General features: G+C 53.0%; 4 protein-coding genes and 1 non-coding gene across 5 annotated transcripts; 1 reads left to right on the forward strand and 4 right to left on the reverse strand.

Annotated features, from left to right (window-relative positions):
• Positions 1–3,892: 3,892 nt before the first annotated feature.
• Positions 3,893–6,690, forward strand: BDP81DRAFT_399991 (uncharacterized protein; the record flags this gene model as incomplete). The annotated part of the gene is made up of 6 exons (XM_060588630.1): positions 3,893–3,943; positions 4,066–5,097; positions 5,176–5,755; positions 5,852–6,177; positions 6,232–6,460; positions 6,518–6,690. 6 exons carry the CDS (start codon positions 3,893–3,895, stop codon positions 6,688–6,690), a joined length of 2,391 nt encoding a protein of 796 aa, XP_060438754.1.
• A 1,113-nt stretch (positions 6,691–7,803) lies between these two features.
• On the reverse strand, positions 7,804–7,875 carry BDP81DRAFT_t351. Its single transcript has one exon. It is a non-coding gene; the product is annotated as a tRNA-Met (tRNA).
• BDP81DRAFT_485305 (amino acid permease) lies at positions 7,848–10,493 on the reverse strand. Its single transcript, XM_060595152.1, has 3 exons — positions 9,704–10,493; positions 9,333–9,626; positions 7,848–9,272 (listed from the first exon to the last, which is right to left on the reverse strand). The coding sequence occupies exons 1-3, from the start codon at positions 10,120–10,122 to the stop codon at positions 8,243–8,245; spliced, it is 1,743 nt and encodes a 580-aa protein (XP_060438755.1). The 5' UTR covers positions 10,123–10,493; the 3' UTR covers positions 7,848–8,242.
• Positions 10,494–16,510: 6,017 nt separating this feature from the next.
• BDP81DRAFT_399993 (NupC family nucleoside transporter) lies at positions 16,511–18,472 on the reverse strand (the record flags this gene model as incomplete). The annotated part of the gene is made up of 3 exons (XM_060588631.1): positions 16,511–16,675; positions 16,741–18,076; positions 18,150–18,472. 3 exons carry the CDS (start codon positions 18,470–18,472, stop codon positions 16,511–16,513), a joined length of 1,824 nt encoding a protein of 607 aa, XP_060438756.1.
• Positions 18,473–19,855: 1,383 nt separating this feature from the next.
• BDP81DRAFT_465819 (amidase) lies at positions 19,856–21,663 on the reverse strand (the record flags this gene model as incomplete). The annotated part of the gene is made up of 4 exons (XM_060594326.1): positions 19,856–20,003; positions 20,056–20,924; positions 20,977–21,530; positions 21,585–21,663. 4 exons carry the CDS (start codon positions 21,661–21,663, stop codon positions 19,856–19,858), a joined length of 1,650 nt encoding a protein of 549 aa, XP_060438757.1.
• Positions 21,664–24,741: the final 3,078 nt, after the last annotated feature.

Genomic DNA, 24,741 nt, shown 5'->3' on the forward strand with positions numbered 1-24,741 from the left:
CTTGAACAAGTAGACCTTGCGCTGGGCCAGTGTTGTCTCGTCCGGAGTAATCCGACTTCCTCACTCTCAAGTTGTGTAACGATCCCCTCCTTGCCTGCCGGCCTCTATTCAAATGTGGAAGAAAGCTCACCTCCATAAAGTAATATTCTAAATCGCGGGATTTCCGCTGCCTTTCTTTCTTTCTTTTGGTTTTAGGGGTCATCAGGGGTAAGGCGTACAATGTTGTAAGAACAGGACGATCCTCGCCAGGGCTAACATCATTAAGATTACCTCGCAGAAGCCCCCGTCTGTCACTTGATTTCCTCGGAATGCACCAGCGTGTCCGCTAAGTACGGAGCACTAGTCCATAAGGCTCCCCTCAGAAGACCTGGGCTATGTCAGGAGGAAACATCGAAGTTTCCCGGAACGTTCTGGCTGATGGTCAACTTGGGGAGAAGCTTGGAGAGTTAGGCACCGCCGAGTCTCGAAGTCGCTATGCTCCCATGCCCCCATCGATTTCGGGCCACTTACTTTTACATGATGTCCCAAGTTTGATGTACGGAATAGGGAGCCAGCTATCATGCTTGAGTCCCTCAGGTTTGATACAATTGACACTACCTACTCGAACCCATGCGCTCTCGTGATGAAATTCAGTTCATCTGTATCCGGCCTGCCAGCCGGCCGCCCCAGCCTTGCGATGTCCGCGGATACGCACAGAATACTTGTGAGAGCTGTGAGGATCAACCTCATTCTGACCGCTTATTGTTTCACTGCAAGCCACAAAGCTGGTAGAATAGAGGTCTTTCTTCAGCTGTCGACTCTTGAGACAATCTACTGTTGTGCGACCCCAGCGCCCCTTAATCCTCACTTCGTATCGTTCGGAACCCTCGGCGACACCAGCCACACTACGAGCTCTAGTGGGCGAAGGGTCCTAGACACTATTCTCTACGATGTCCCGGCTCCCGTGCCTGTATGACGTAGGCTCTAGCGCTCCCTGTGGGCGAGGGGGGGGGGTTCTCTATGGTTGAGAAGGAGCAGGTGGGTTCAGACTCGCAGGCCGCAGACTCTCGGACTCTCAAAAGTTACTTGCGGATGTTTTGGGCGGAGTTATATACCTAGGCTATCATGTAGTCTCACACATGCATTGTTGTCTCTTTCTGGCGACTAGGCAGACGCTATCCGTCTGAAATCCAGTGTCTTGAAGCCTCAAGACGAAGGCGTGACAGGGTGTCGGGTAGAGGCCGAACAGCGCTATCGGGTCGCATTGAAGGGAAGTAGGTTTCGTTTCAAGTAAGCTATTCGCCTAGTACCTGTACCATCCACGTCGGAACACATCTAAAGTTGCATGCTGTGGCTGGATGACTCGTCACAGATCAAATCTTGGGCGAGGCAGAGACATGTATGGCAGGATAGCCAGTGGAATGGGTGTCTTAAGATTGTTGGGAATGCTCTAGGAGTGGTTTCTCGACCCAACTTCCGAGTGAGGCCAACGAGGTTCGTCCACTAAAAGAGTATGCTGCTATGATGGGAATACCAGATCCAGGGTTTCGACTGAAGCAGACACAGCTCAGGAGTCGGGGGTCCGCTGTAAACCCTCAAAACAAAATACGGGGGGGCGGGCAATCCTCCAGGCTCCGTGTACTCCATGCTCCATGTACTCCATGAGTCCATATAGCCACTTCGGACCCATCATTGGTGGTCACAGTGACCGACTTCGCGAAGATAATAGCATCGAGCATACTGCCTCGGCCGTAGAAAGATTGAGGCTTAACAGCGGATGGCGCCCCGGTGTGCTTTGTCAAGAACCACGAACAAGTCCTCTTCTTATACAACAGGCATTATCAGTCGAGCCCCCGGTCTCTGGGAACAAACTCAAAAGAGTTCAGTTGGGTTCCCGATGCAGCCCACGAGGCCCCTCTCTCGACTCGCTTGAGTCGTCTTCCCTGTTGCGTGCAAGCGGTCAGACCGTCAGCGGCTTTTGTGGAGGAAAAGACTCTCGATGGGGACAAGAGCCATCCCCCATTCGGGCGTTCGCTTGTCAACGAGTTCACTCTGCGAAGAAAGTCACCGACCCTCAGCAGACGTAGGTTGAAGAGCGGCCCTTTCCCCCCCTGTGGACCCCATATATTTGTATTCGTAACGTGAGACCGAAAATAGCGCCAAGAACGCGCAGTCAGTAAATAAGATACTATGACGGGAGAATGACGATGAGTTCGAGACAGTTACATTGTTCTTTGGTTCCGATTAGTTGTTGTCCCCGAACTTTTCTCCGAGGCCGCGTTCCTGGGTATGCTCACCGTTAAATTGGTAAAATGCCCTGGCTTCGAGGCTTATGTGGTTCACGGAAGTGGTGGGGACTGAAACGACGAGAGGGTTAACACAGATCTTACTATGGAAAATCTGGCTGTGTCTCATTAGTTATCTTGAATCTCAGGAGAGCTCTATCTCTAGTCACCCTCGCAGTCTCAGCCCGACAGACACACCCATACAATATCGACCTCTTCCCGCGCTCCTCAGTCTCAAATCTAGAACCTGTTAGCGCTCAAAAGCATTTTTCTATTTCGTGATAGTGACTTGGCGCGTTACGTGCGTCTCCACATTGCTCTGAGATCCTTCAGCCTTCATTCACGAGCCGAGAGGTCCATCGGACCGGGGAAAGGCGACAGACCAAGACAGACCTTCTCCAGACGGTCTAGACCAGAAGGAGAGTAAGACTTGACGCACAGTGCGTCAAAAAATACTCCCCCATGAGCGACAAGTACCCCTTGACAGCGATCGAGGGCTGGTGGACGGCGGCCCCATGCTCGTCGGACTCCGTCTTCCCTCGGCGAGGGTTCAATTCCAATTCAGCCTGGCTACTTTGTATCATGAGTTGCAGACTCACATGATCAAGAACGTGGTCAAAATCTGCAGTAAAAATTATGTCTCAATTATTCCAGAGATTGTAAACATCCGCACTTCCCCGGAGAGCACCGAGTTGGTTCAGCGCCGGGGTTCAGATTGTTTGCTCCCTGATGTGGAATCAACGGCCGGATGCTGGGTCTGCACCCTGGCATCGCCTTTATGCAGCCTATTCGCCGCAGGATCTCGAATCCTCTACGGACTCAACGCCCACGCACTAAGCCCAATCGCAAGATTAACATACGCACGAGCTCAAAGATGGTCTTGATAGGGCACAGATTTCAGGTAAATCCGGGTCAACTTTGGATTCGTCCATGTACTTTGGCACGTCAGTTGATTCGAAGTCTACGCCTGTGGTGGGCCTAAAGCTCAAAGATAGGGCAGTACGGAGCGCCGCCGGTAATGCTTTCGCGCCGCCCCCGCCAGACACAGGTGAACATACTTGGTCAACTGCTGGATGATATATGACTACAAGCAGGGATGCCGTTGCATTTGGCCCGAAAAAGCCCACAATCCGCAGACAGGAAGAAGAAATGTCTCCCTAAATGCTGGGAAAGACAGAGAGGTGGTGGAATATCATAGTTGGTCTTAAGGATGACGGTGTGATCCATGAAGCGGGGAGCCGCCAAGATGGCACATTATCATTAAAGCGGAATGGGGAGCCGTGTTATCTCACCATACATGTATTCTTCAAAGAAATATAGACTTCGGGCGCTTCAAGACGACATTTTTCATCAGTATCCTGCCTTCGGAGACGCCCACCTGTCCGACCTGTATATCTTCCCAAGCCAATCCTTTTTCAACATTATCCCGAGCAGCATCGAATCACGAGATCTGACAGTTGATTGACGGGTGGGAACACAAGCCAAGTGCGCCTTACCCTTGTCGTCGAATTCTCCCGGTCATTCGATTGAGAAGTCGGTTTGCCTGTGCATCACCGGTTCATGCCACACCCAAGGAAACCAGTTGCTCTTTGCGATAACTGCGGTCACACTCGACTTGATACCAGAAGATGGAGGATTCAGCAGCTCCATGGCCCGAGCACTGTGACCCATTAGTCTTTGTAAGCCATTCCTGACCAGGCTCAATACTTCTCGCAGTAATTGTGCCCATGCTACCTTCCACGTGAAAAGATGGTCTGAGTCAAACGAGAAGGGAGAAGAAAAATGACTAATCAGAATTCAGGACACCAAGACTTTGAACGATGCTGGATACTGTGGTTACTCGGCACCCTATGATGACCAACACAGAGACTCGGCAACTCAGGGCCACTGGCCGTATGCTGGCACTCTTGAAAACCAGAACAGTCCGCAAGGTTTCTACCAAGCCATCAATGGGCTCTACAACCTCGACGTGCCACAAGCTGTCAGCTGGACTGTAGCTCCATCCTCCCTCGATGATGGCTCTACGGGCGGACTAGTTCAACAAGCAAGCACTCTTGCGACTAGAGTCCCATGGCCGGTCTACAACTGCTTCACACAACAAAACAATATTACTCAGCCGCAAGAGAATCAACCCATCAACCGAGTAATCCCTCTTCACGGTCAACCTTTCGGCCACTATGAGCGAACGAATTCTTGGGAGACTGCTGAAGAGCGCGTTCCAACTACGGCGAACCTGCAAATGCCATCTCCGCCGAGATCAACGACTCTATCTTATGGCTCTGCTAGCCCAGAGGATATAGTTTCGCCTCAGGAATCTCTTTTGCTCCAGCGCGGTTTCCTGTCGACAGCCGAGGTTCCTCAGCCAACTTCGACTAAATTGACTTCGCATGTCGTCGTAACTCATCAGAAAGTTGGAAATCATCCTCTGCCTAGTCCGCAAGACGATGGTCGAGACGTTAGCCAACCTTCGCGGTCTCAGAAGCAAGCCAGAAAGCAGTGCCTAGACACCCCGACAAACGAGTCCAGCCCGCTTGAGCCATCGAAACAACAAGGAACCACCCATCGATTCAAATCCCTTGCTGAAGTTTCCTCGAAATCCTCCCTCTACAAGAAGCCAGCGCAACCGTCGACGGAGAGGAGTGGCAATGAGGGAAGTCGAGTGTTGGAATTTGTCCCCCGGCCAAAGGACACCGAGTCAAGAGTCTCCAACCAAGCGCGAGAGCCAAAGTCAGGCAGTCGACGAAAGCGCGTATTGACAGACGAGGACCGTCGTGCTGTGGCAGATACTCGCAAGATTGGTGCCTGTATTCGATGTCGTATGCAACGTCTCAAGGTGAGTTAGCTAAGTTGCGTTCCAAGCTTGGCACCGACTATGACAAAGGTGGGACCCTCGATATTAACTATACTATAGTGCGAAGTTGATACGAAAAATCGCGATGGACCCTGCTTGACGTGTGCGAAAGTCGACTTGAGTTCTTCCAAAGTCATTCACCGCCAGCCCTGCATACGAACCAAACTTGCCGATGTCGTCCTTTACAGTGTCAACTACGCCGGAGTCAACACGAAGCTGGGAGTTCCCGCTAAGATAATCGATGTCGAGAGTTGGGACGACGAAGCTGAACATGACATCCAACTCGTTACACGAGGACTTTGTTCTGTACCGATGAATATCCGAGTTCGCAAGTTCGACAAAAACCTTATGCCAGCAGACCAAATCAACTACTCCTGGATGAACGAAGCGAAGGGCGAAGTTGAAGACACGAAACTCGAACCATACGCTCTGGCCAACGTGAGTTTTTCGAGGGAGCAGCTAGAAAGATACATTGAAGTCAACGCGGTGAAGGGCTGGGAGGAGCAGGCATACCGAGGCGATACCGACCAGCTCATTTCGAAGCACTACAAAGTGGCATTGGAGTACTACAACAAGTGCGATCAACATCCCATTGACCGACGTCTCCTGCTGAACTTGTTCAAATTCTGTTTCGCCCAGCGTAAGTGTTTCTCCACCGTTGAAGCCACGGACTTGGACCAATTGAGTTGTTGTCACGAATGCGGCGTAACATGTTCTAACAAGAGTTGTTTGCCAGGGATTATGACACGCCCTTCATGGATTTACAACAAAGACTCAAAGAGTCAAAATTGCTTAGGCATGTCACCCGTCAAAGACGAATTCCACCCTTTGATCGATAGAATCCCGACCCCGCCAACGATTACCTCGCAACTTCGTTCGATGGCCCAACTACGACTGATCAAGCACCACGAACATATCCTTGAAGACCTTGAGAAACTGTGCTGCAAAAAGATTCGAACATCCTTCTTCACGGTCTATCTAGTGACGTTCATTTTGCTCCACGAGCTTGCTGCAACAACGGAACACTACCGGCAAAGGCCCTTCCTCTGCCCTACGCAAGAGGTATTCCTCGAATAATCATTCAATCTTTAGGCTCTATACTGACAAAGGTCACAGACAGAAAATCATCAAGAGTCTTACCGGCAATATCTCGAGGTTGCGAAAAAGAGCGCCAACATACTTTTGCTTCATTGGCAATACTACCGACGCGCTCCCGAATCCTACTGCGCTGCCGACGACTTTCTCGGAGACCATATTGCCCGATGGTTTTGGACTGGTTTGGAAGACAGTCATGAAGACTTCTGCAGGCAGACATGGAGGGACATGAGAAAAGTCGTGGACGATGGTAAGCAGAGATGGTGTCCAAATTCCTGACTGTTCGGCTTAGCTGACTCTTTAGCAGGCCATTGTAGCAATCACATGTCTCCCGGGAATCCCTTTTACTGGATTTCCCAGATGTTCGATAGCGACTGGAGTCCGAAAAACATATGGGACCGCGTAGATAATATCATCGTCAAGCAGGAACCGTTGACTGAGCCGGCTTTCAAGCCTCGGAAAGCGACGAAACTGCGATGAGTACCTCAGGAACATAGGCGTACTGGTCATTGTTATGCATGGAATACACGAGGAACAACAGGACTAGTCATTTTCGTGGGAGGTTATCTGCATTGGAAGCTATAATGACATGAGTTATGACGACAATGAATAGAATCAAAACACATGTTACCTGCACCTGATGAAGATGGGGGTCCTATATCAGGCTCTGAACCTGAGACAGTGGTGTTGGGCCCTGCAAATGAGGTCTCTTCTTGTCTTGGTCGGTCAGCTTCCCAGGCTACGTAAGATAGACCCCAAGACAAGTGCAGTCAATGTGTGCCACAACTAGATATAATCGAATAAGCGCTTCTGAGGTCGAAGCCATGCTACAGATTCAACATTCCTAAATACAAAAGGATCTCGAACCGTCCTAGCATGCTGCAAAGGCTTCAGCAAAGTCTTCGCTACTTTCGCCTTGCTCTAGCGTGGCACCTGAGGCCTCCATTGATGGTATTACAGATGCCACCGATGACGGCTGACAGCTATTAACATGACAGCTTACCTTTTACTTGGTTGAACCGAATGCCCCCGCTATTCAGGCGGGGCAATTGTCTTCAGGTCTGTCTAGCCATTGATTGACGAGACCACAAGCCATCGACGGACCTTTTGATCTCTGCCGGGGTCAATACGGGACACCTTACATGGCGGAGACTGAGCTCATCAGGAGTCCACTTGTGTACACTACCTATACTATATGACTACTTTGTCACTACATGACTACTCAATTTGTGAAAGTGCCCTCGAGCAGCAAGACATGTGAGCATAATACGTCGCGGTTATGACTGCCATTACCAAAGACAATCGCCACTCCATGGTGAGTAGGTAGCGAAGAGAAAGCTTGACGCGAGAATTATCGACGGGAAATCCACGAAAGCCTCATTCTCATATGGCCATCTACACAATCATGATGCGTCTCACGTGTGTTCGCACACTGACAGGTGTAGTTGCGTCATACGAATGGAAAGGCTGGTCTCTCTCAACTCACTCTTCCAGAACGAAGTACCTTTCTGCAAACATCATCTTGGCCAATAACCATCCCAAAACGACATGGAATGATCCATGCCATTCCAGGTAGCAAAAATGCAAAAGGAATAGCACAACCTAGTTTCGATCCAGGGACCTCTGGGTTATGAGCCCAGCGCTCTACCCCTGAGCTATTGTGCTTGAGGTAACCTCTGTGAATGCAGATGTTGCTTAACCACGATGTTTGGCTATGTGAAGCTCTCGACAAGTGTGAGTCATCGTGGGTGGATTCGCCCACCCCCACCAACCGATTTTGATGGACCGTCGGCGTGTGTTCTTAAGCCGCTGTTTTCCGAGAGCACATCACCTTGGCAACATCACTTATTGGAATAAAGTTGTAAGAGAAGTCAAGTATCTTGCGCAGAATAGACGATATCTTTTTGGTCTAGATTGGGATATCTATGTAGCTAGTGGGCGGGCCAACACGCCTTGGTATATTCGCAGGACATGATATTCATGAAAAATGCACAGACTTCCTTTTCCCCCCAATTCTCTCAACTCGTTCAATTTAGAACAGCCAAGAGAGGAGATTCTTGTAGATCCAACCACCCTTGCCGCCCTTGTCACCGCTGGCCTCCTTCTCGGCAGCCTTGCGAGCCAGGAACTCCTCCTCCTCGCGGTCGATAATGTCCTTTCCGGTGTAGAAGTCGGCCTCGTGGGGCTTGACGCCACGGGTCTTGTAGTAGAACTTGTGACCGAAGATGAGGATGAGGTAGAGGGGAATGCCGAGGTAGCCGGTGATGAAGGTCTTGTACTTCTCCTTGCCAAAGTCGCCGCCGGTGAAGACGTCATAGTTCTTGGTGAGGGCGATGATGATGCACAGGAATAGAGCGCCGTAAGAGCCCCAGATGCCGACGGGGGCAACATAGGGAAGGATCTCGTCGGGGATGTTTTGAGCCTTGCGAGCCCTGCACCACCAGATGTGAGTGACGAGGATGGAGATCCAGGTCAAAAGACCGAAGATGGTGGTGAGGTTGACGAAGTAGCCAAAAATAGCCTTGGAGTCGTTGGAGACGTTCATGAAAGCCAGGAGGGCGAACATGGCGGAGAAACCGAGGGCGTAGATGGGGACACCACGCTTGTCGGTGCGCTTGAAGATGGCAGGGGCAGAACCATCGGAGGCGAGACCGTAGAGGGTACGGGAGGCAATGTAGAGATCCGAGTTGGAGGCGGAGAAGACGAAGATGCAAATGCAAGCGTTGATGATGTGGGGAATGACCTTGACACCAGCGAGCGTGGCAGCGACGACGAAGGGGGAGGCGGAGGCACCGGTCTGGGACTTGTTGGCGAAGGCGAGATCCGGGGAGTTGTAAGGGACGAGCATGCCGATGAGAAGGACACTGAAGCAGTAGAAGAAGAGGATACGGTAAAAGGTGAGCTTGATCGCGCGGGGAATCGTCTTGCGAGGGTTCTGAGCCTCGGCGACGGTGACACCAACAAGCTCAGTACCGAGGTAGGCGAAAGTGGCGTTGACCATGCAGGACCAGAAACCATAGAAGCGGCCGGCATCACCAGTGTCGATGTACTCCCTGAAGGCACTTGAAGTTTGTTAGCCATGAAAATGGGTTGGTCTAAAGGGTGTGTAGAGGAAAACATACCCAGGGTTCTTCCAGTAGCGGAATCCCTTGCGGTCGTGGTCGGGGCCACCGCCAAGAGCCATGACGAGGGAGAAGATGATGATTCCGACGATGGTGACGACCTTGAAACTGGAGAGCCAGAACTCGAACTCGCCAAAGAATCTGATACCGAAGTAGTTGATGCAGACAATGGCGACGAGGAAGATGGCGATGAAGACACCAGGGTTGACCGTTTCGCGGCCTACCCAGAACTGGATAACCAAAGCAGCGGCCGTGAGCTGGTTGGGGGTAACGATGATGTACTTGAACCAATAACTGGAAAGCAAAATCATAGTCAGCACAAGGTCCGGGGAGAGAAGTGAGGTGAGAAAAGCAGGGTTGTTGTGGCTTACGTCCAGCCAAGGGCAAAACCGAGCGAGGGGTCGCAGAATCTCGAGGCGTAACCAGTGAAACCAGCAGAGATGGGCAGCCAAGCAGCCATCTCACCGAGACCAGCCATGACGAGGAAGACGATAAAACCGACGAGAGTGTACGAGATGAAGACGGAGCCGGGGCCGGCTTGGGCGAGAGCCTTGCCGGTTCCGACAATGAGACCGGTACCGATAGCACCACCGATGGCAATCATGGTGATGTGGCGGGCCTTGAGACCACGATGCAGCTTCGTATCCTCGCTGGTCTCGAAACCACGGATGTGGACATTCTCCTTGAGGTTGTCGTCGAAGGTCTGTGTTTGGTAGCCCGTCTTCTCGATGTCGTGGCCGCCGTGGGCGCCCTCCGAAGAGGACGCCCGCTTGACAAGGCCGTCGCTCATTGTTGCTATTTGTGACGACGAGTATCGTACACAAGATGGGAGAGACTCTGCTTCTGGGATTGACCGAAGACAGAAGGAGGGGATTGACAAGAGAGAGCTCTAGGAGCGAGAGGGATGGGAGAGAAGGAAGAGAAAGAACCACGTCGACGTAGGGAGGGGGGTTCGAGGTTCTTTAATTAAGATTTCAGCGCCGGCTCGCGGGACCAGGGACGGAGGCGCGATAGAGAGGCTGCCGCATGTGAGGGAAGGGCAGTAGGTAGCAAGCTCGCATCCCGTTTCGACTGACACCCGGCGGCGCCATACCAGCGGGCGAGGCAAGACAGGCAGATCAGAGCTGTCGCTCACACATACCTACATCCCATGTCGCTGGCAGGTTCGTGGGCTGGACCTGGCCTAGCTTGCTTGGGGGTCTTGATGGAGCCTGCAAGACTGGGGACTGGCGTCGTGCGCTAAGATACACCCGTCAAGGATCCCTGCAGGCGTCGCCGAATGGTAGTCGGAGCTTATGGAGTTCTACGCGGTTGTTTGACTGTTGGTATTACCTTTGGGTGTTGGTCGCACTATCTTTCGGTATCTCTTTTGCGTTGCGTGTACATGCGTGCCCCTTATGGAGACTACGGGGACTAAGGTACCCGCACCGCGTTCGCGGTTCTTCGCAGGCTAGGCCAGGTGATTGTGGAGAGAAAGGTGAGTAAAGGCCGTGTCTCACAGGCGGATTCTCCCATTCTCTGGTGTGTCTCTCTCAGTCAGAACCCAATAGCACCGGCCGGAGGAGGGGACTGGAGGATGAGTGAGGGGAGGGGGATTGTGGTGGAGAAAAAGCCTGTTTACCGGGGTACGAATGGGCCAGGAAACGACAGTAAGACAAGGATAGGCTGATTCTCTGGATGGAGGGGGGGCGTGGCAAGGGTTCACTTGACTTTTTTTCTTGCGCAAAGGAAGCAAAAACGAGGGCAGCACGGGCAGTTGTGGTTTGTAATATCTGTTGGCTGTGATTGGGCACTCGAAAGTTGCGTATCCAACGCCGTTCAGCCTTGGCGGGCATCATCAGTGCAGCAAGATGGATGGGTGGTGGCGGGCAAGTTTGGAGTAGTGACTTGGAGGTGCGGAGGTGAAGGGATAGCTACTTCGTAGAGCTTCATCGGGGGGCCAAGTTGAGATTAGGAGGAGGACGAGAGAGAGAGAAACGGATACTTGGCAGTCAAAGTCGATCCTTAACGCGGAGTATCGTCAACCGCCGAGCATGAGTCGTGAACTCAAGTCAGCTGTGCCTAGAAAGTGCCCAGCTGCCCAGTCCTTCGCGAAGCCAGTTCATGCCAGTCTTACTCGCTGATATGAAGAGTTGGGGAAAGCTTAGACGTGACAAGCAAGGAGGACGAGCCCCGAGGTACCTGACCAAGCGAGACGGACCCTGGCTCGAGATGGGCACGATCGGTGGTACCAAGAAAACACCAAGACAATGGCCGAATGCGCGGGATTCCTTCGACGGCCGGACGCAGCAGGTCGAATTGCCAAATTCCAGTTCGGCCTCATCGCTTGCAAGAATCGATTTCTAGAATAGCGTCCGCAGAGTGAGCAAAGCCGCCAGGTGGTTCCCTCCAACAGCAGCAGGTTTGCTCAAGAGATTTGATCCAGACTGTCGGAATTTTCACCGTAATATTAGTCGTACGGACTACGCGATGATGCTTATCTCTGGGGCAAATTCAGTTTTCCCTCACTGTTCCTCTTTCTCCCGGTTTATCGCGAAGAGCGGGAGATCAACAGGTCTTTCATCATGATCATGTTACAAGTCTGCCGACTGCGAGATAGGTAGCCTGTATCCGTAGGGATTCAGTCCGCCCGGCCACCTGGTACGCCTTTCCTCACCCTACATTTTACACTAGCATCGCGCAAGGCAGAGAGACACAGGCGGCGCGTGTGAATATGCAGACTCCAGCTGTTTCCGTCTCACAGCGTGGGTGTCTCGGACACGGATAAGGCGTACGACACCCAGGCGCGCCAGGACAGGGACCACCACGACCAACACCACCACCACCATCTCTCGTCAAGTCACAGAGAGCCAAGAGATAGAAGGCTCACGCGATGGCCATCTACTCGGGCAATCTGCGGGGGCACCCTCAAGCCACGGATCATACCGTCACGCCAATCACCGCCGATGGCTCGTGCTCAGATAGGCTGTTCGCTCGCTGAATCGATCCGAACTGTGTTGCTGCTGGTGGACGGAGTATTACTTGCTACTGACAGTGGACAGTACTGGGAGAGCCTAGCGGGATTCCTCGAGTCGTCGACCCTGCAAGAGAGTGAACCAGTGTTCACGAGGCACTGATAGATATCGGCGTGGCCGTCTCTGCCCAGTTTCGATGATGTGAATCTACCACTACTGCACGGAAGAATCGACCGTTCGTCGCATCTAGTCGCTTCACTGACATTGACTCACTCTCTGACAGCCCCAGACGACAAGACCAAGTGGTGGCTGCGTCTGCCAAAAGCTTAGGATGCGCGCCACGGCGCTATCTGCCCCGTCGTGCCCGTGTCCAAGAACCGCCAACGGCTTGTCCATCTCTTGAATCTCTTGTTGCTTCTTGGGGTCTCAACCTCCAGCAAAATACCCACCCGTTGCTAAGCAGACAGAATGTGGGTAGAGCCGTTAGAAGACGTTCGTTCCAAAATTCCCAGTCCTTACTCTCATGTACCCTTCAACGATGTGCCCTCCACAAGTCACAACAAGGGACAAATGCCCAGACCAGAGCAGAGTGATGAATACGTACATGTTATGTGAATCTTTTAGGTGTTCAGCTTCACCAGCGGGTCGCCAAATAAGTCTAATCGCGACGCTGACACTAACGCTTATTGATAATATCGTCCGCGTGGGCATTCCATCTTACGTTCTAGAAACGCGCTGCATCTCCCACCCATCCACACGATCCCTCCCAGACCTCTCCCCAACCACCATCTTCCCTGCCGTACTCCCCCCTCCATCGCTTCTCCAGCTGTTGCCTCGTCCACTCAGAGCCTTACTCTATCTCCCCGCCAAGACGTTTATCTCTGGCCCAAATAAGCAGGTCCTTATCTCCTCCACATGGCCCCTGTACTCCTCTTCCCTGCCTCGGGGTGGGAACTGGCCAAAGTTGAGCATGGGTTTGCCCGAGCTTATCCTCGCCCTTGGCTAACTCTGGCTTAGACTACCGATGGGCCACCTCGGATGGCTTGGGACGGTTTGGCCACTTTGCCTTGTAAAGTTGGCTCACGTTCCCGTCTCGCAGTTCTCTGCCATACTACCTAGCACAGCCGCAAAGAAAGAAAAATCTGCCAGCATGTTTTGTTTCTTGGGAGCTGGGACTGAAAGGCCACACGGCCGCATTAGCCCCGCGAGACCCCGTCGCTTTGCTCGGGCACTTGGCCGGATGCAAGTCCCCTGCCCACCCATTTAGTGTGCGTCGTACGAATGGCAGAGCGTCCTCTCCTGCGGGAACCATTCCCAAAGAGTCGGCAGCGCCTCTCCCACATTCCAGCCCAAATGTCCATTCTGCATTTCTCGGGACTCTCTATCTAGTATCTGACTAGCCGGGGCGTCTGGGCTGACTGGGAAAGGTCAGCACATCTTTCAGCTGTATCCGTTAATGAGACTCTGTTTTTGACTTCGACTGAACTGACGGAACTCTGGAATGGCGGCGCCAGGGCAGATTCGATGTTTGACTTCCATTACGCTAATTTGGGACACTCGGCCGGATCGCATACCGAAGATGATCATGTTACTGTTCCCCTCTGATTGACGAAAACAGGCCCAACAGCGCCAGATGCGCCGTTGAACTCAGACATCCACTCACAAAGTGCACAGCCATCCTGGGGGAAGACCCTCAGCCTGTGGTGCTTGGCGATCAGTGCATTTCTGACAGTTTGGGCACCCAGCTTGCAAGCGGACAGACAGTCAACAGTCAACAGACAGTCAGACATCAGCCTGACTGTGGTCTGTTACCGCCGTGATCCATCCCGTCCCCCAAGGTCCCCATCCTCCGCAGACCGCAGGAATACACGAGTCCCCAAGTCCCGGTCCCGGTCCCACGCGTTGGTCGAGAATGCAGGCAGCCGACTCGAGGCCAGTTCGTCGTCATCTAAAAGGACCCAGCTCTTAACCCCCGACGTCTGTCCAGGCACTGCAAGATCTAGGATAGCGAGCGGGACAGAGCAGGGATATTGACTTTGGGATCCGTCGGTGAGCAAGTTGACGGCTATTGAAGTTGTTTCCTCTCCATTGTAGAGGCTACGGAGCAACTTGTGACGAATTCCCTTCCGTCACCGCGAAACGGGGACGCCAACTACCGTCCAACCAGACGGTGCAATTCGGTGCGATGGTCCCCCGGGACGATGTGCGGGCGTCTGATATTGGTATCCTTATTTCCCCTCCTCCTCCCCTCCCCGAGAAAATCGAAACGGCCTCCGCTCCGGCGCTTCGCAGAAAGCACGAAAAGTACTCCGTAAACAAATCGCGCCATTCCCAACGCGCCTTTAACCCGAATATCGTTCCGGATCAGCTTTGCCAAGAGCCCCTAGATGCGGTATTTTCCCCATTACTGCTACAGCGACTCGTATGCCCGCCTGGATTGATATCGTCTCGGCCTTGGCCCGGCTAGGCGCCTCGTACAGTCCCCTAGCCTCTAGGCAAACCAGTCTGCCGGTGGCTTGCTTTAGTGCTCTGTGCCGGAGGCTGCAAAACACAAGTTGAAGCCGCACTAGACTCTCTGAGGATTCGCAACGGCGAGAAGACCGCAGAGTTGCTGAAGACTCGAGTTCCTTTATCAATGTGTTCATTGTAGTCAATTGTTTGCAAGCACAGAATCGCTATACAGAACCTGGCATAATCGACGACGATGTAGCTGTTGCATCGCAGTCGAATCGATCGTCGATGCAGTCTCCTCTGCAACCTGGAAGAATCGCGAGTCTCGGGATGCTACCCTGCCCTTCCCCTGCCAATGTATCTACGGCTACTCACGGCCGACGCTTCTAAGTTTTCCTCAGTGCCTGAAGATGCTAGGTATCCCCTTCACTGGCGTCTTCTATGCATTTTTCAGCGTTTCTACGACTGCCATCGCCGAGAGATTAGTTGTTTTTCCCTTGGCACACCTTCGCAAAGCTCCAAGGCATGGGAGAAGAAGTCCTCCAAAATCAATCTCTGTGCGGAGGACCACTTTTCCCCGGCTCTTCCACCTGCTCCCTCTCGAATCAGTGATACCTCGGATTCACCCCAGATCAGACTAGCCAGGGCAGCGAAGGTGCAATATGGAAATTCCCATGTGCGTTCGGTAATTCCAGGCCTTCTACAGGTATTCAATAGCTCTTGGAAAAAGCTTGGGACGAACGCACAGTTGGGGAAGAGGAAGCGATGGGGTAATGGATTGGTACTATGAGATAAATTTCTCGTAAGAGGTTTGCATTCTAGCGGAACCTCTTAAACGCCATTCATCTCTTCCGCAGACACTTTGGCCGCCCAACAATCAGACCAATTGTGCCATCTGAATATGAGAGATTCCATTACGTGAATTGACGGGGAGATTCGTGATTCTGTCTCTTGGCTGTCTTGATTAACCTGGGGTATGGGGTATGGGGGGGTTCAGAGGACGAGCGTGGGGCCGAGGCTCCGATTCCTGATTCCTGACTCTTGACTCCTGAGAACAGTTTGACGGATGCTGCGCAGAGCAGGCAGGTTTTGCAGTCTTCGCTAATCGAGACACGGAGGCTCACTTGTGTTCCGTAGCTAACGAATACTGCCCGACCCCAGAATTGAAGTTGACCACAAGATGCGGTCATAGGAATTCAGCCTCGGCCGCTGCTGCCTTGCCGTAAAGGAGGCTGAAAACGCCAGCTCAAGTCAGCCTAGATGTCTTGGCTGCAACGCCCAACGGGCACGTTGCTGAGCATAAGGTTTGTTAGCGGCATGCAGGATAGGTACGGCATTCTCGAGGGCCTCCTCGCTCCCACGGCCAGCTCCGTTGCCGATCAGCTGATGAAGATTAGTTACCGCTACTCAAGCCGAAGAAGACATCTCAGCTCTTCAGTATTGTAAGCATTAAGGTGGTCCGGCGGCTCCCGTAAACTCCTGGCAGGTGCTTGGCCTGACGTGACCGCCTAGGCCGGATCCAATCACAATGCTTTCGACTCAGCCTCAGAAGCGTAGTATGCCCAGACTAGGTAGATCCGCAGACTGTTGGACTATGGACGGTCAATGTTTGCATGTCGCAATCGTCTGGGACGTGGAGAACGGTTGGAAGGTCTCGCATCGAGCAGGGAGTATCATGTCACGGCAGATAATTATCCTACCGCTATTGTTACATGTGATACAACGTAATATGATTCTATTGTCGTGACCTAAGCCTCAGCCTCTATCCCGAAGCTAGCCAGTGTACAGCATGCCAGCAACGCTCGCAGACGTGAGGGTTGAAAGTACGCCGGCAAACAAGGCAGACAGGGCAACTCGTGATACATCACCAGCGCGTCCGGGAGCAATCTGCGAGAGAACACCGATCTGAGTGCCGAGAGAACCAATGTTGCCGAAGCCCTGTTGGTTTTTAGTCAGTTTTTTGTTACGTGTAGGGTGACGACTCTATCAAGAGTGGTACTTACGCAGCAGGCATAGGTTGCAATGAGTCTGGAGCGAGGAGACATGGAGACGTAGGGCTCAACCTTGCTTGACAGAGAGTTGAAAGCAACGTATTCGTTGGTAATGATCTTGATTCCAATGAGCTCTCCCACGGTGAGCAGATCCTTGTTGGGCACTCCCAGACACCAAGCAACAGGGTAAAAGACGTAGCCCAGAATAAGCTGAAGGGTCAATGGCGGGTCATCGATGCCCAGAAACTTGCCGAACCAGCCGAGAATGCCGTTGATGAGGGCGACGAAGGAGATGATGCAGAGAAGGGTGGCGACAATCATGCCAGCCACCTTGATGCCGAACCAAGCTCCGTTGGCAAAGGCGTGGATGGCGTTGGCGGCCTTCTCTTCATCCTCCGGCACCGTGATACTACCGCGAGTGATGCTTTCCTCCGTCTCTGGGTAGCGGAGCTTCGACACTGCAATACTCGCCGGAATTGACATGACGCATGACGAAACGAGGACTTGGGCATCGAGGCCGAGGCCGATGTAACCAACAAGCACTGATCCCGCGATAGTCGCAAAGCCACAGGTCATGACCTGATGAATCTCTGCCAGTGTGAGGTACGGCACGAAGGGCTTGATCAGCATTGCCGATTCACCTTGCCCGACAAAGGGGGTTGCCGTCGCCACCACGGCTTCGGCGCCTGAGACGCGGAGGGACCAGAAGAAGAAGACAGCAAACTTCTTGATGAACCATTGCAGGAACCCGCAGTGATAGAGCAATTGAACGAGCGAGATGAAGAAAATGATGGCCGGGATCACAGAAATGAGGAACCAGGTCAGAGCAGATACTTCAGTCGCCGTCAAGAACTCGAGACCCTCTTTTGCGAAACCCAGAAGCGTCCGGGCCATCTCGGAGATGAAGGCAAAGATGTCGTAGCCGACGCCCGTCTTGAGCACGAAGACAGCGATGATAAACTGCGTGAGCATCCCGCCGATGACGGTATGCCAGGGAATCTTCCTCCAGTCGCGGGAGGTGAGAGTGAGAAGACCAATCATGAGAAGCAGGCCAAACAGACTGATGGCGCGGCTGGCACGAGTGTTCTCGCCGACTTCCTCCGGGACCATTGAACCGACCAGGAACACTCCGATGGTGAGGAGCGCGGCAAGAGGCTGGTGCAGCTTGCTGGGGATCATATCGTACGCTCTGCCGACGGTGTGCTTCCAGACGAAACGCAACGGTACCATGACGGCAGCGGCAGGGAGCCACAGGGTGACGATGCGTATGGTGATGGCGAGATAGACCAGGAATGACTTCAACCAGCCCATCTTATCGCGCTGAAAGACGAGGCCGACGATCCACCATCTGTCCGGGTATTTCGGTCAACCGATGCCACCAAAGGGGGCATCTGAGAGCATGAGAGAGGTTCTCAACTTACGCCGTGAACAACATCCATACAAACACGTGGATCGGAAGCCTGAACTTCCTGTAGAACCGGGCCACTTTCGCTCCCTTGCCCTTGGAATCTCTCATCGAGTCGGTCTGGTTGGTGCCGATCTCCAAGTCGCTCGCGTCGACGACTTCTTCTCTGTCGCGTGACGACTTGCCCGTCTCGTCGCCCTTGGGCGGGAGAGAACGAGGAGTATCCACATCCACCTCGCCGGGCCCGATCTCGTTCTCGGGCCTTCCTCCGTGCTTCTCGGACTTCATGTCGTCGCCAGACATGTCCTCGCCCGGCGCTGCTGCAGTAGTAGGACGCATGGTTCGCTTTTGGCTTGTGTGCCGTGCCGTCCACTACAGCACGGGAATATGACGAAGTAAGGGAGGTTGAACAGGACGAGCTTTTCAGGGACTGGAGCCCCGTCCAAGAAAAAATTTGGCGAGTTGTGGAGAGGAATTAGCGGAGCCGGGAGGCGACGTCTTGACCGTGTGGTGATCCAGTGGGAGATGGGACGATGATGCTGGGAGGGGGGAGGTCAGTGCGAGCTTTGCTTGCTGCGCCCACCGGACGATATCAATTGATATCAATGAAGGTGTTGGCACACTTTTGGGAAGAAATGTAATAAGAGGGCAACCAACATTGGATGAGACAGGAAGCTTAATGCGGCCTGATAATGAGAGCTTCTCCGGTTGCCCCAGCTAAGAGCTTCGCGAGTGATCGACGATGTTGCACTGTGGCGGGACGGCGGCGAGTTGCATGTGCACATCGCCTGACAGCGCGTTCGGGTTTGTCGAGTCGGCCCTTTCTCCGTGTTCCCACTTCGATCCCTTGGCTTTCTTGGGATTCACTTCAGCGCCACTCAAACTCATCCTTGGGAGCTGCGGCGACCTCCGTGGGAGTGCATCGAGGGGCTCCGGCTATCATACCAATAGTTTACCGACAACAACACGTGGCACCGTGTGTAACCGGTGATTCTCATTACCTTCAAGAAACTCCCGTTGCGGGGAAGCTGGTGCTGGCGTCTTTCTCCATGAAATTGGTTCAATGGAGGCTAGGGTGAGGAAAATATCGAGCTATTGATTAGAGCTAGATGATGACGTCAATGTCTTAGTGAAATCGATGATGTCAAATGTGAAAATAAGGTGCGGCTTAGATCTTGGGACGAACTGATAGGTTGATCGATCTGTTGACACTTCGCAGACTGAGTCAAGGCATTTCTGCGAGTGAAGAAAGTCTTGTAGAACTCTTCCATGTTGTCATGCGAGCTGTGATCATCTACTGGCACTGAGGTTACGTGAGATGCGGCCTTCAGACTGAGACTCTCGAAAAGTTGGCCAGCGGCTCTGCTATGTCCACTATGAAGACTGAGAGTGGACTGCAATTCCCAATGCCGATGGAAATAGAGTTTCGGGTTCCTGAACGGCACAGGCACATCGCCATCTCGGACAACCCGGCTGGTGTTGAGGGGCGGTCTCGATGAACATCGCGCTCCTCGGCTTTCATGAAAGCTCAAGATCATCACGGGATTCACAGAAACGCTAGTGATGTACAATATCTTGATGTCTTTCTCTCAAAGGCCTGGCTGTTGACAGTCGAGGCGCTGGTGACCGAGCCGGTGCGATTTCCGCACCTCCGCCCCGGTAGAATTAAAGGTTAATAACTACAATTGCAAGAAATTTTCCTCTGAAAAGGAGCAATCACTGCTAGTACCCTGCGAAGTCACCAATCTCGACGTTGGGCGTGATGTATGGCTGGATCTTGTCCCTCGTCTTGGTCCTCTGCTCATAGGCATACGCCAGGCTAATGAGCTTTGCCTCGGAGAACTTTGCACCGAGGAAGCTGATACCAAATCTACGAGCAGTCAGTATTCGACATCAAGCAATTAGACGTACAGTCTACTTACGGGACATGAGGACCAGTGTCGACGAGGTTACCTCTCCTGTTCTTGATCACTGTGGCATTTGCGGGATAGAAACCCAGGGGAACTGTAACCACAGGTGCCCCGACGATGGCAGCCCAGGTGCTGGAAAAGCTGGTCGGCAGGATGACGGCGTCGAGATCATGTCGCTCTAGTGTTCCGAACAGTCCGCCCTCGCCGCCGAGAAATGCGCTCTCTTGCCACGCGGCCCAGAATCGCGGGTCGGTGTTGTTGAACCCTTGCTCGTCGAGAGCCTCATCCCAAACACCCGTGTTACGATCAGGATAGTCCTCAAGGTCAAAGGATTGCGTGAACTCGCGGACGTCGGCCAAAGACTTGACATTGTTCGGGTTGACTGTAAGCTCGGCGAGATAGGATGCCAAGTTCGAGATGAAGTCTGCATTTAGAACGATGGTCTCAGAGTTGGATGTTGCCAACTGCTCCGCAGCGGTGAAGTTGGCATTGTCGACAATGACGGCACCAGCAGACTTGAAGACCTCGAGAGTCTCCTCAAACGCATCGGTTTCGGTGCCCGTGGTATTGTCGGAGAAGAGCTCGATGGCGTTGCGAGGAATGCCGATCCGAGCGCCACGGAGACCATACATGTCGCAAGCGGCCGGGTAGTCTGGGATCTCGCCATTATTGGGGATGGCTGAAGTGTAGTTGTCGTTGGGGTCTGCGCCGGCGATAGCGTGTAGGATATACGCGGCATCCTTCACGGTCCGGGCCATAGGGCCGATGGTGTCTTGATGCTCACTGATGGGAATTACGAGGTGACGGGATGTTAGGCCAACGGTTGGCTTGATACCGACCAGGTTATTTCGCTGAGAGGGTGATACAATCGAACCATCGGTCTGTCGAGCGTTAGCAAGGACGGTCTAGTCAACATGAAGCTGTGTCATATACCTCGGTGCCCAAGGCAGCAAGTGCGAGGCCAAGATCTGAGGCCACACCACTACCACTGGAGCTCCCACTCGGATCTTGCTGAGGATAGTAAGCAGCGTATACCTGACCTCCGTACGCAGACCATCCGTTGCTCGTGTTGTTGCTCCTGAAGTTGGCCCACTGACTGAGGTTGGTCTTGCCGAGAATGATCGCGCCGGCATCTCGCAGCTTCTTCGCCATGAAGCTATCTTGGGGAACTTTGGCACCCAGTAACACCCACGAACCAGCAGTGTTGTTCATCTGGTCGGCAGTCGCGATGTTGTTCTTGATGAGGATTGGAATGCCGTGGAGCGGACCCTTGATTGTGCCATTGGCGCGCGACGAGTCCAGATCGGCGGCAATAGAGAGAGCATCTGGGTTCAACTCAGTCACGACATTGAGCGCGCTGTTCACTTGGTTGATGCGACCGAGATAGGCGTTGACAAGGTCAACGCTCGTGAAGAGGCCGTTTTCAAGACCCTCGGCCAATTCGTCGAGAGTCACATCTATCAGGCCGGGAAACGGAATACCCTTGACTACAAGTCAAGTCAGTTGATAGATTAGAGTATAGCGAACTGTGTTGAGCTCACTCGTCGTAAGGCATGTCGCGATGCCGAAGATCCTCAGCCAGATCAGGGCCAGAATTATCATTGGGCGGTGGGAAGCCATAATGCGGAACTGAGCGAGAACAAGTCTCGCGAAGATTGGATCTCAAGTGGTCGACTTGATTACGAAGCATCTCCAAGATTATCCCAACTCGGGGTTGCTTTCATTATAAACCAGCCTGTCGTCATTATAAACCAGCCTGTCGAAGCCAAGATATCTCTGCGTGCATGCTTAGCTTGATGCAGAGGTGCATCGCGTAGAGTAGTCTGCCGGCACGGCCCCGGAGGCCGGCGAGAGTTGATAAGGAACGCCCGGGATCGCGTAGCTTTAGTCAACGCGGAATAATGGCGTATTCAGCCAAGAGAGGCAGCTCATTTTGATAAGAACCCGGGAGCCAAAAGTCATGACGTGTAGGATTGGGGGTATGGAACGTTTTCTCCCCCTTGTACGCAGTGTTAGTCATATCGGCAGACGTAGAAACCCCTCATTTTATTGACAAGGCATTCGCTTAAGACAATGTACCGCAAAATGAAGTGATCAAACTACGGCAGCACGAGATGTTGCACAAAGCGGCTGGCGATGCAGCCACAAAGCCGGTGAAAAGTGAGGGGCACGGAGGATCCTACGGAAGCACCAGAGAAGGGGGGAGAGGCGCGGGGAACAGGTGCCGGTCCACCGGGGGCCCGCGGGGGAAAACCCGCTGCCCTGGCGGGGGACAGATGTTGTACGTACCTCTATCAGCTGCCCCACCTTTCTCCGGTTTACCTCAGCAACAGGCCGGTTGATCTTCGGCCATACTTTCTGATCCCGAATTAATACCGGTCTAAAGTTCACCCGCCCGGACCGACCGGACATCGTGCTGGCTTATGTAAGTCGCGCCAGCCCTCCTTCAATGCTCGGACGCGCCCTCGGTCCCCGAACCCCCCTCCATGAGTCTCCATGAGGCCATCAACACGACTCGGACGGCCCTGACTTTGACCAAGCATTCGTCACCTCATCTCTCCAACCTCTCGTAATATCCCGATCGAGCCTGTTCCGTAATCCCAAGGCATGTGGTCCACGCATCGTATATCCAGATTCTGACGTCCTGGCTCGCAGCTCCGGTCTTGAAAGTTTATCTTTGCCTGTCTATCCATACCGCCTACTTAGTCAAGAGATTTAAGAGTCAAGACTGCAGGATAACACCTTCTAGAGTTCTGGCCAAGACTGAAAGAGACCAACAATAGGACTGTGCCAAGAGCTCTTTGCAACAGCTCTTCTGCAGGTTCTGCAGCATCATCACAGAAGGGAACCTGCGCCACACAGAGTCTCATGGCATCGGTTCCTGCACGTTACGAGTCTCAAAGATCTGCAAAAAGATCGCCTACGCAAAAAGCTTCTTTTATAGCGCGAATCCGAGGAAACATCAAGGTTGATTTTCCGCCGTTCGAGAGACCAGGCCGCGTTTGCCAAGTTGACACTGCCGAGGCGTACATCAACTGCATAATATACGCAGCAGACTAAGTAACCTTGCCTACGGCAGCGGCGGAATCTCACCCAACGGACCACCAAGGAAACGATACGAAAATCACAAGGCAAACGTTGTGGAACTGCCATTGGCCGAGCCATCGTACCTGCATATCCGCCTCAACAACGTCTTGTCTTCTGATACGCCACCTAAGCATGATTCAGTCTGGTCTCTTCAGATGATGATAGCCCTGACTTTTGAATGAGTAACCAGCCCGTTGAGCCCGCCCCGTGAACAATTGCCTTGGTTTCCACGACTATCCAGCATGCCCTATAGAATGAGAGACGCATGAAACGATACCTGTGGGACGTCGATCCTTGTGGATAACTCCCGACTCTCTGGGAGATCACCGCCGGGCAAGCAGGCAGCTTGGCACGGAAACTTGGCAGCCCATCTCGCCCGCCATTTCATGCACCAGATTCGTCCACCACGCATATCCACTGGCGGCTGGTCGCCGCTGAACGTCCGTGAGCGACTTCCGCTTTGCCGTCTAAACTGTCAACATTCCTTCGCATGAAGATGTGTAGAGCACCCGATCTTGTCATCTGAGTGTGCCTTGGTGCACCACGGTTCGCTACGAGATGCTCTTTACCACTGCCGTCTGGAGGGATTCTCCGTCGTTCTCCACGCCAGCTGTCAGGACGTTTCGCTGACATCCAGATGGGAGAGCACCAGTCTTGGCGTACCCAAGCAACATATGATATCAACGACGATATGATAATCGACGTCGGTTTTGCCTATGTGGCTCGTGATGCAAGATTACATCGTGTTGCGTTTGCTGAAAACTTTGCTGCAGAGCCGCGGGCTAGTCTAACTATGCTGACCTTAATTCTCACTTTTCCCCCTTCTCTCCACAATGTGGATTCTTGGATGAAGAACCAGACCAAGGAGAGAATTACGTTTTTCTCAGGCATGGACTGAGAAGTTGAGTTTCTCGGCAGGCGACGATTTACTTCCCAGCCTGCATGCAAACCAACCACGGGCCACGCACTACATCGTCAGGCTTTCAAAACACTTTCGAAATGAAGCTAACACAAACTCGCTGAACTATCGTCAGAATCCAGGGAATCGCAAGAGGCAAGGTTCCCGAAGCTTCCAGCCTGCATTCGGGCGAAGTCGAACCGCCAGTGTGGTCGCGAGGAGATGACAGCCACCCCCTGGCTTCACCTACCCTACCCTCTCGAACCTTTGGCGCCATAGGTAAGCTTAAGACAAGGACTCCGCTTGCCGAGAAGGCGGAAGGGCAGAGGAGTAGTCCAGGTCAACATCTAGGACACACCATCCTAAGAGGGGACTGAAACCAATCGACATCGGACGAGTTGGTCTATCTCGCGTCTTCCTGCAGAATTCTGCCCAAGACTTACATCAGACGAGGAGAGCCTCCACCCACGAAACGCCGCAGCGAAACGTCTCTTCATCTAAGAAAGTTAGAAGAATTAGCGACGCAGGGAGATGCCTCCCACCCCGAGAGAACTCAGGGCGAGCCAGATGCAGGGTAGTATCCTCCACCACCGCCGATCCGGCTCTATGCGGTGCGTGGCTTTCATGGGGTCGGGCACTTCGAGCCGTAAACTCTAGATGCTGTCGACCTGGAGATGCTGTTGCTAGTTTCAGGCACTCGCGAGTCGCCCTTT

Source organism: Colletotrichum phormii (genome assembly GCF_030913505.1).
Source record: "Colletotrichum phormii strain CBS 102054 chromosome Unknown BDP81scaffold_33, whole genome shotgun sequence".
Taxonomy (NCBI): Eukaryota; Fungi; Ascomycota; class Sordariomycetes; order Glomerellales; family Glomerellaceae; genus Colletotrichum; species Colletotrichum phormii.

What these genes read in the sequence shown, in the direction of transcription:
- BDP81DRAFT_485305 (XM_060595152.1), bottom strand. Translation starts at nt 10,122, where the DNA reads ATGAGCGACGGCCTTGTCAAGCGGGCGTCCTCTTCGGAGGGCGCCCAC. An exon ending in GGTTTTGCCCTTGGCTGGAC is followed by an intron (nt 9,627 to 9,703) that starts GTAAGCCACAAC and finishes TTTGCTTTCCAG; the next exon opens with TTATTGGTTCAAGTACATCA. An exon ending in CGCTACTGGAAGAACCCTGG is followed by an intron (nt 9,273 to 9,332) that starts GTATGTTTTCCT and finishes ACAAACTTCAAG; the next exon opens with TGCCTTCAGGGAGTACATCG.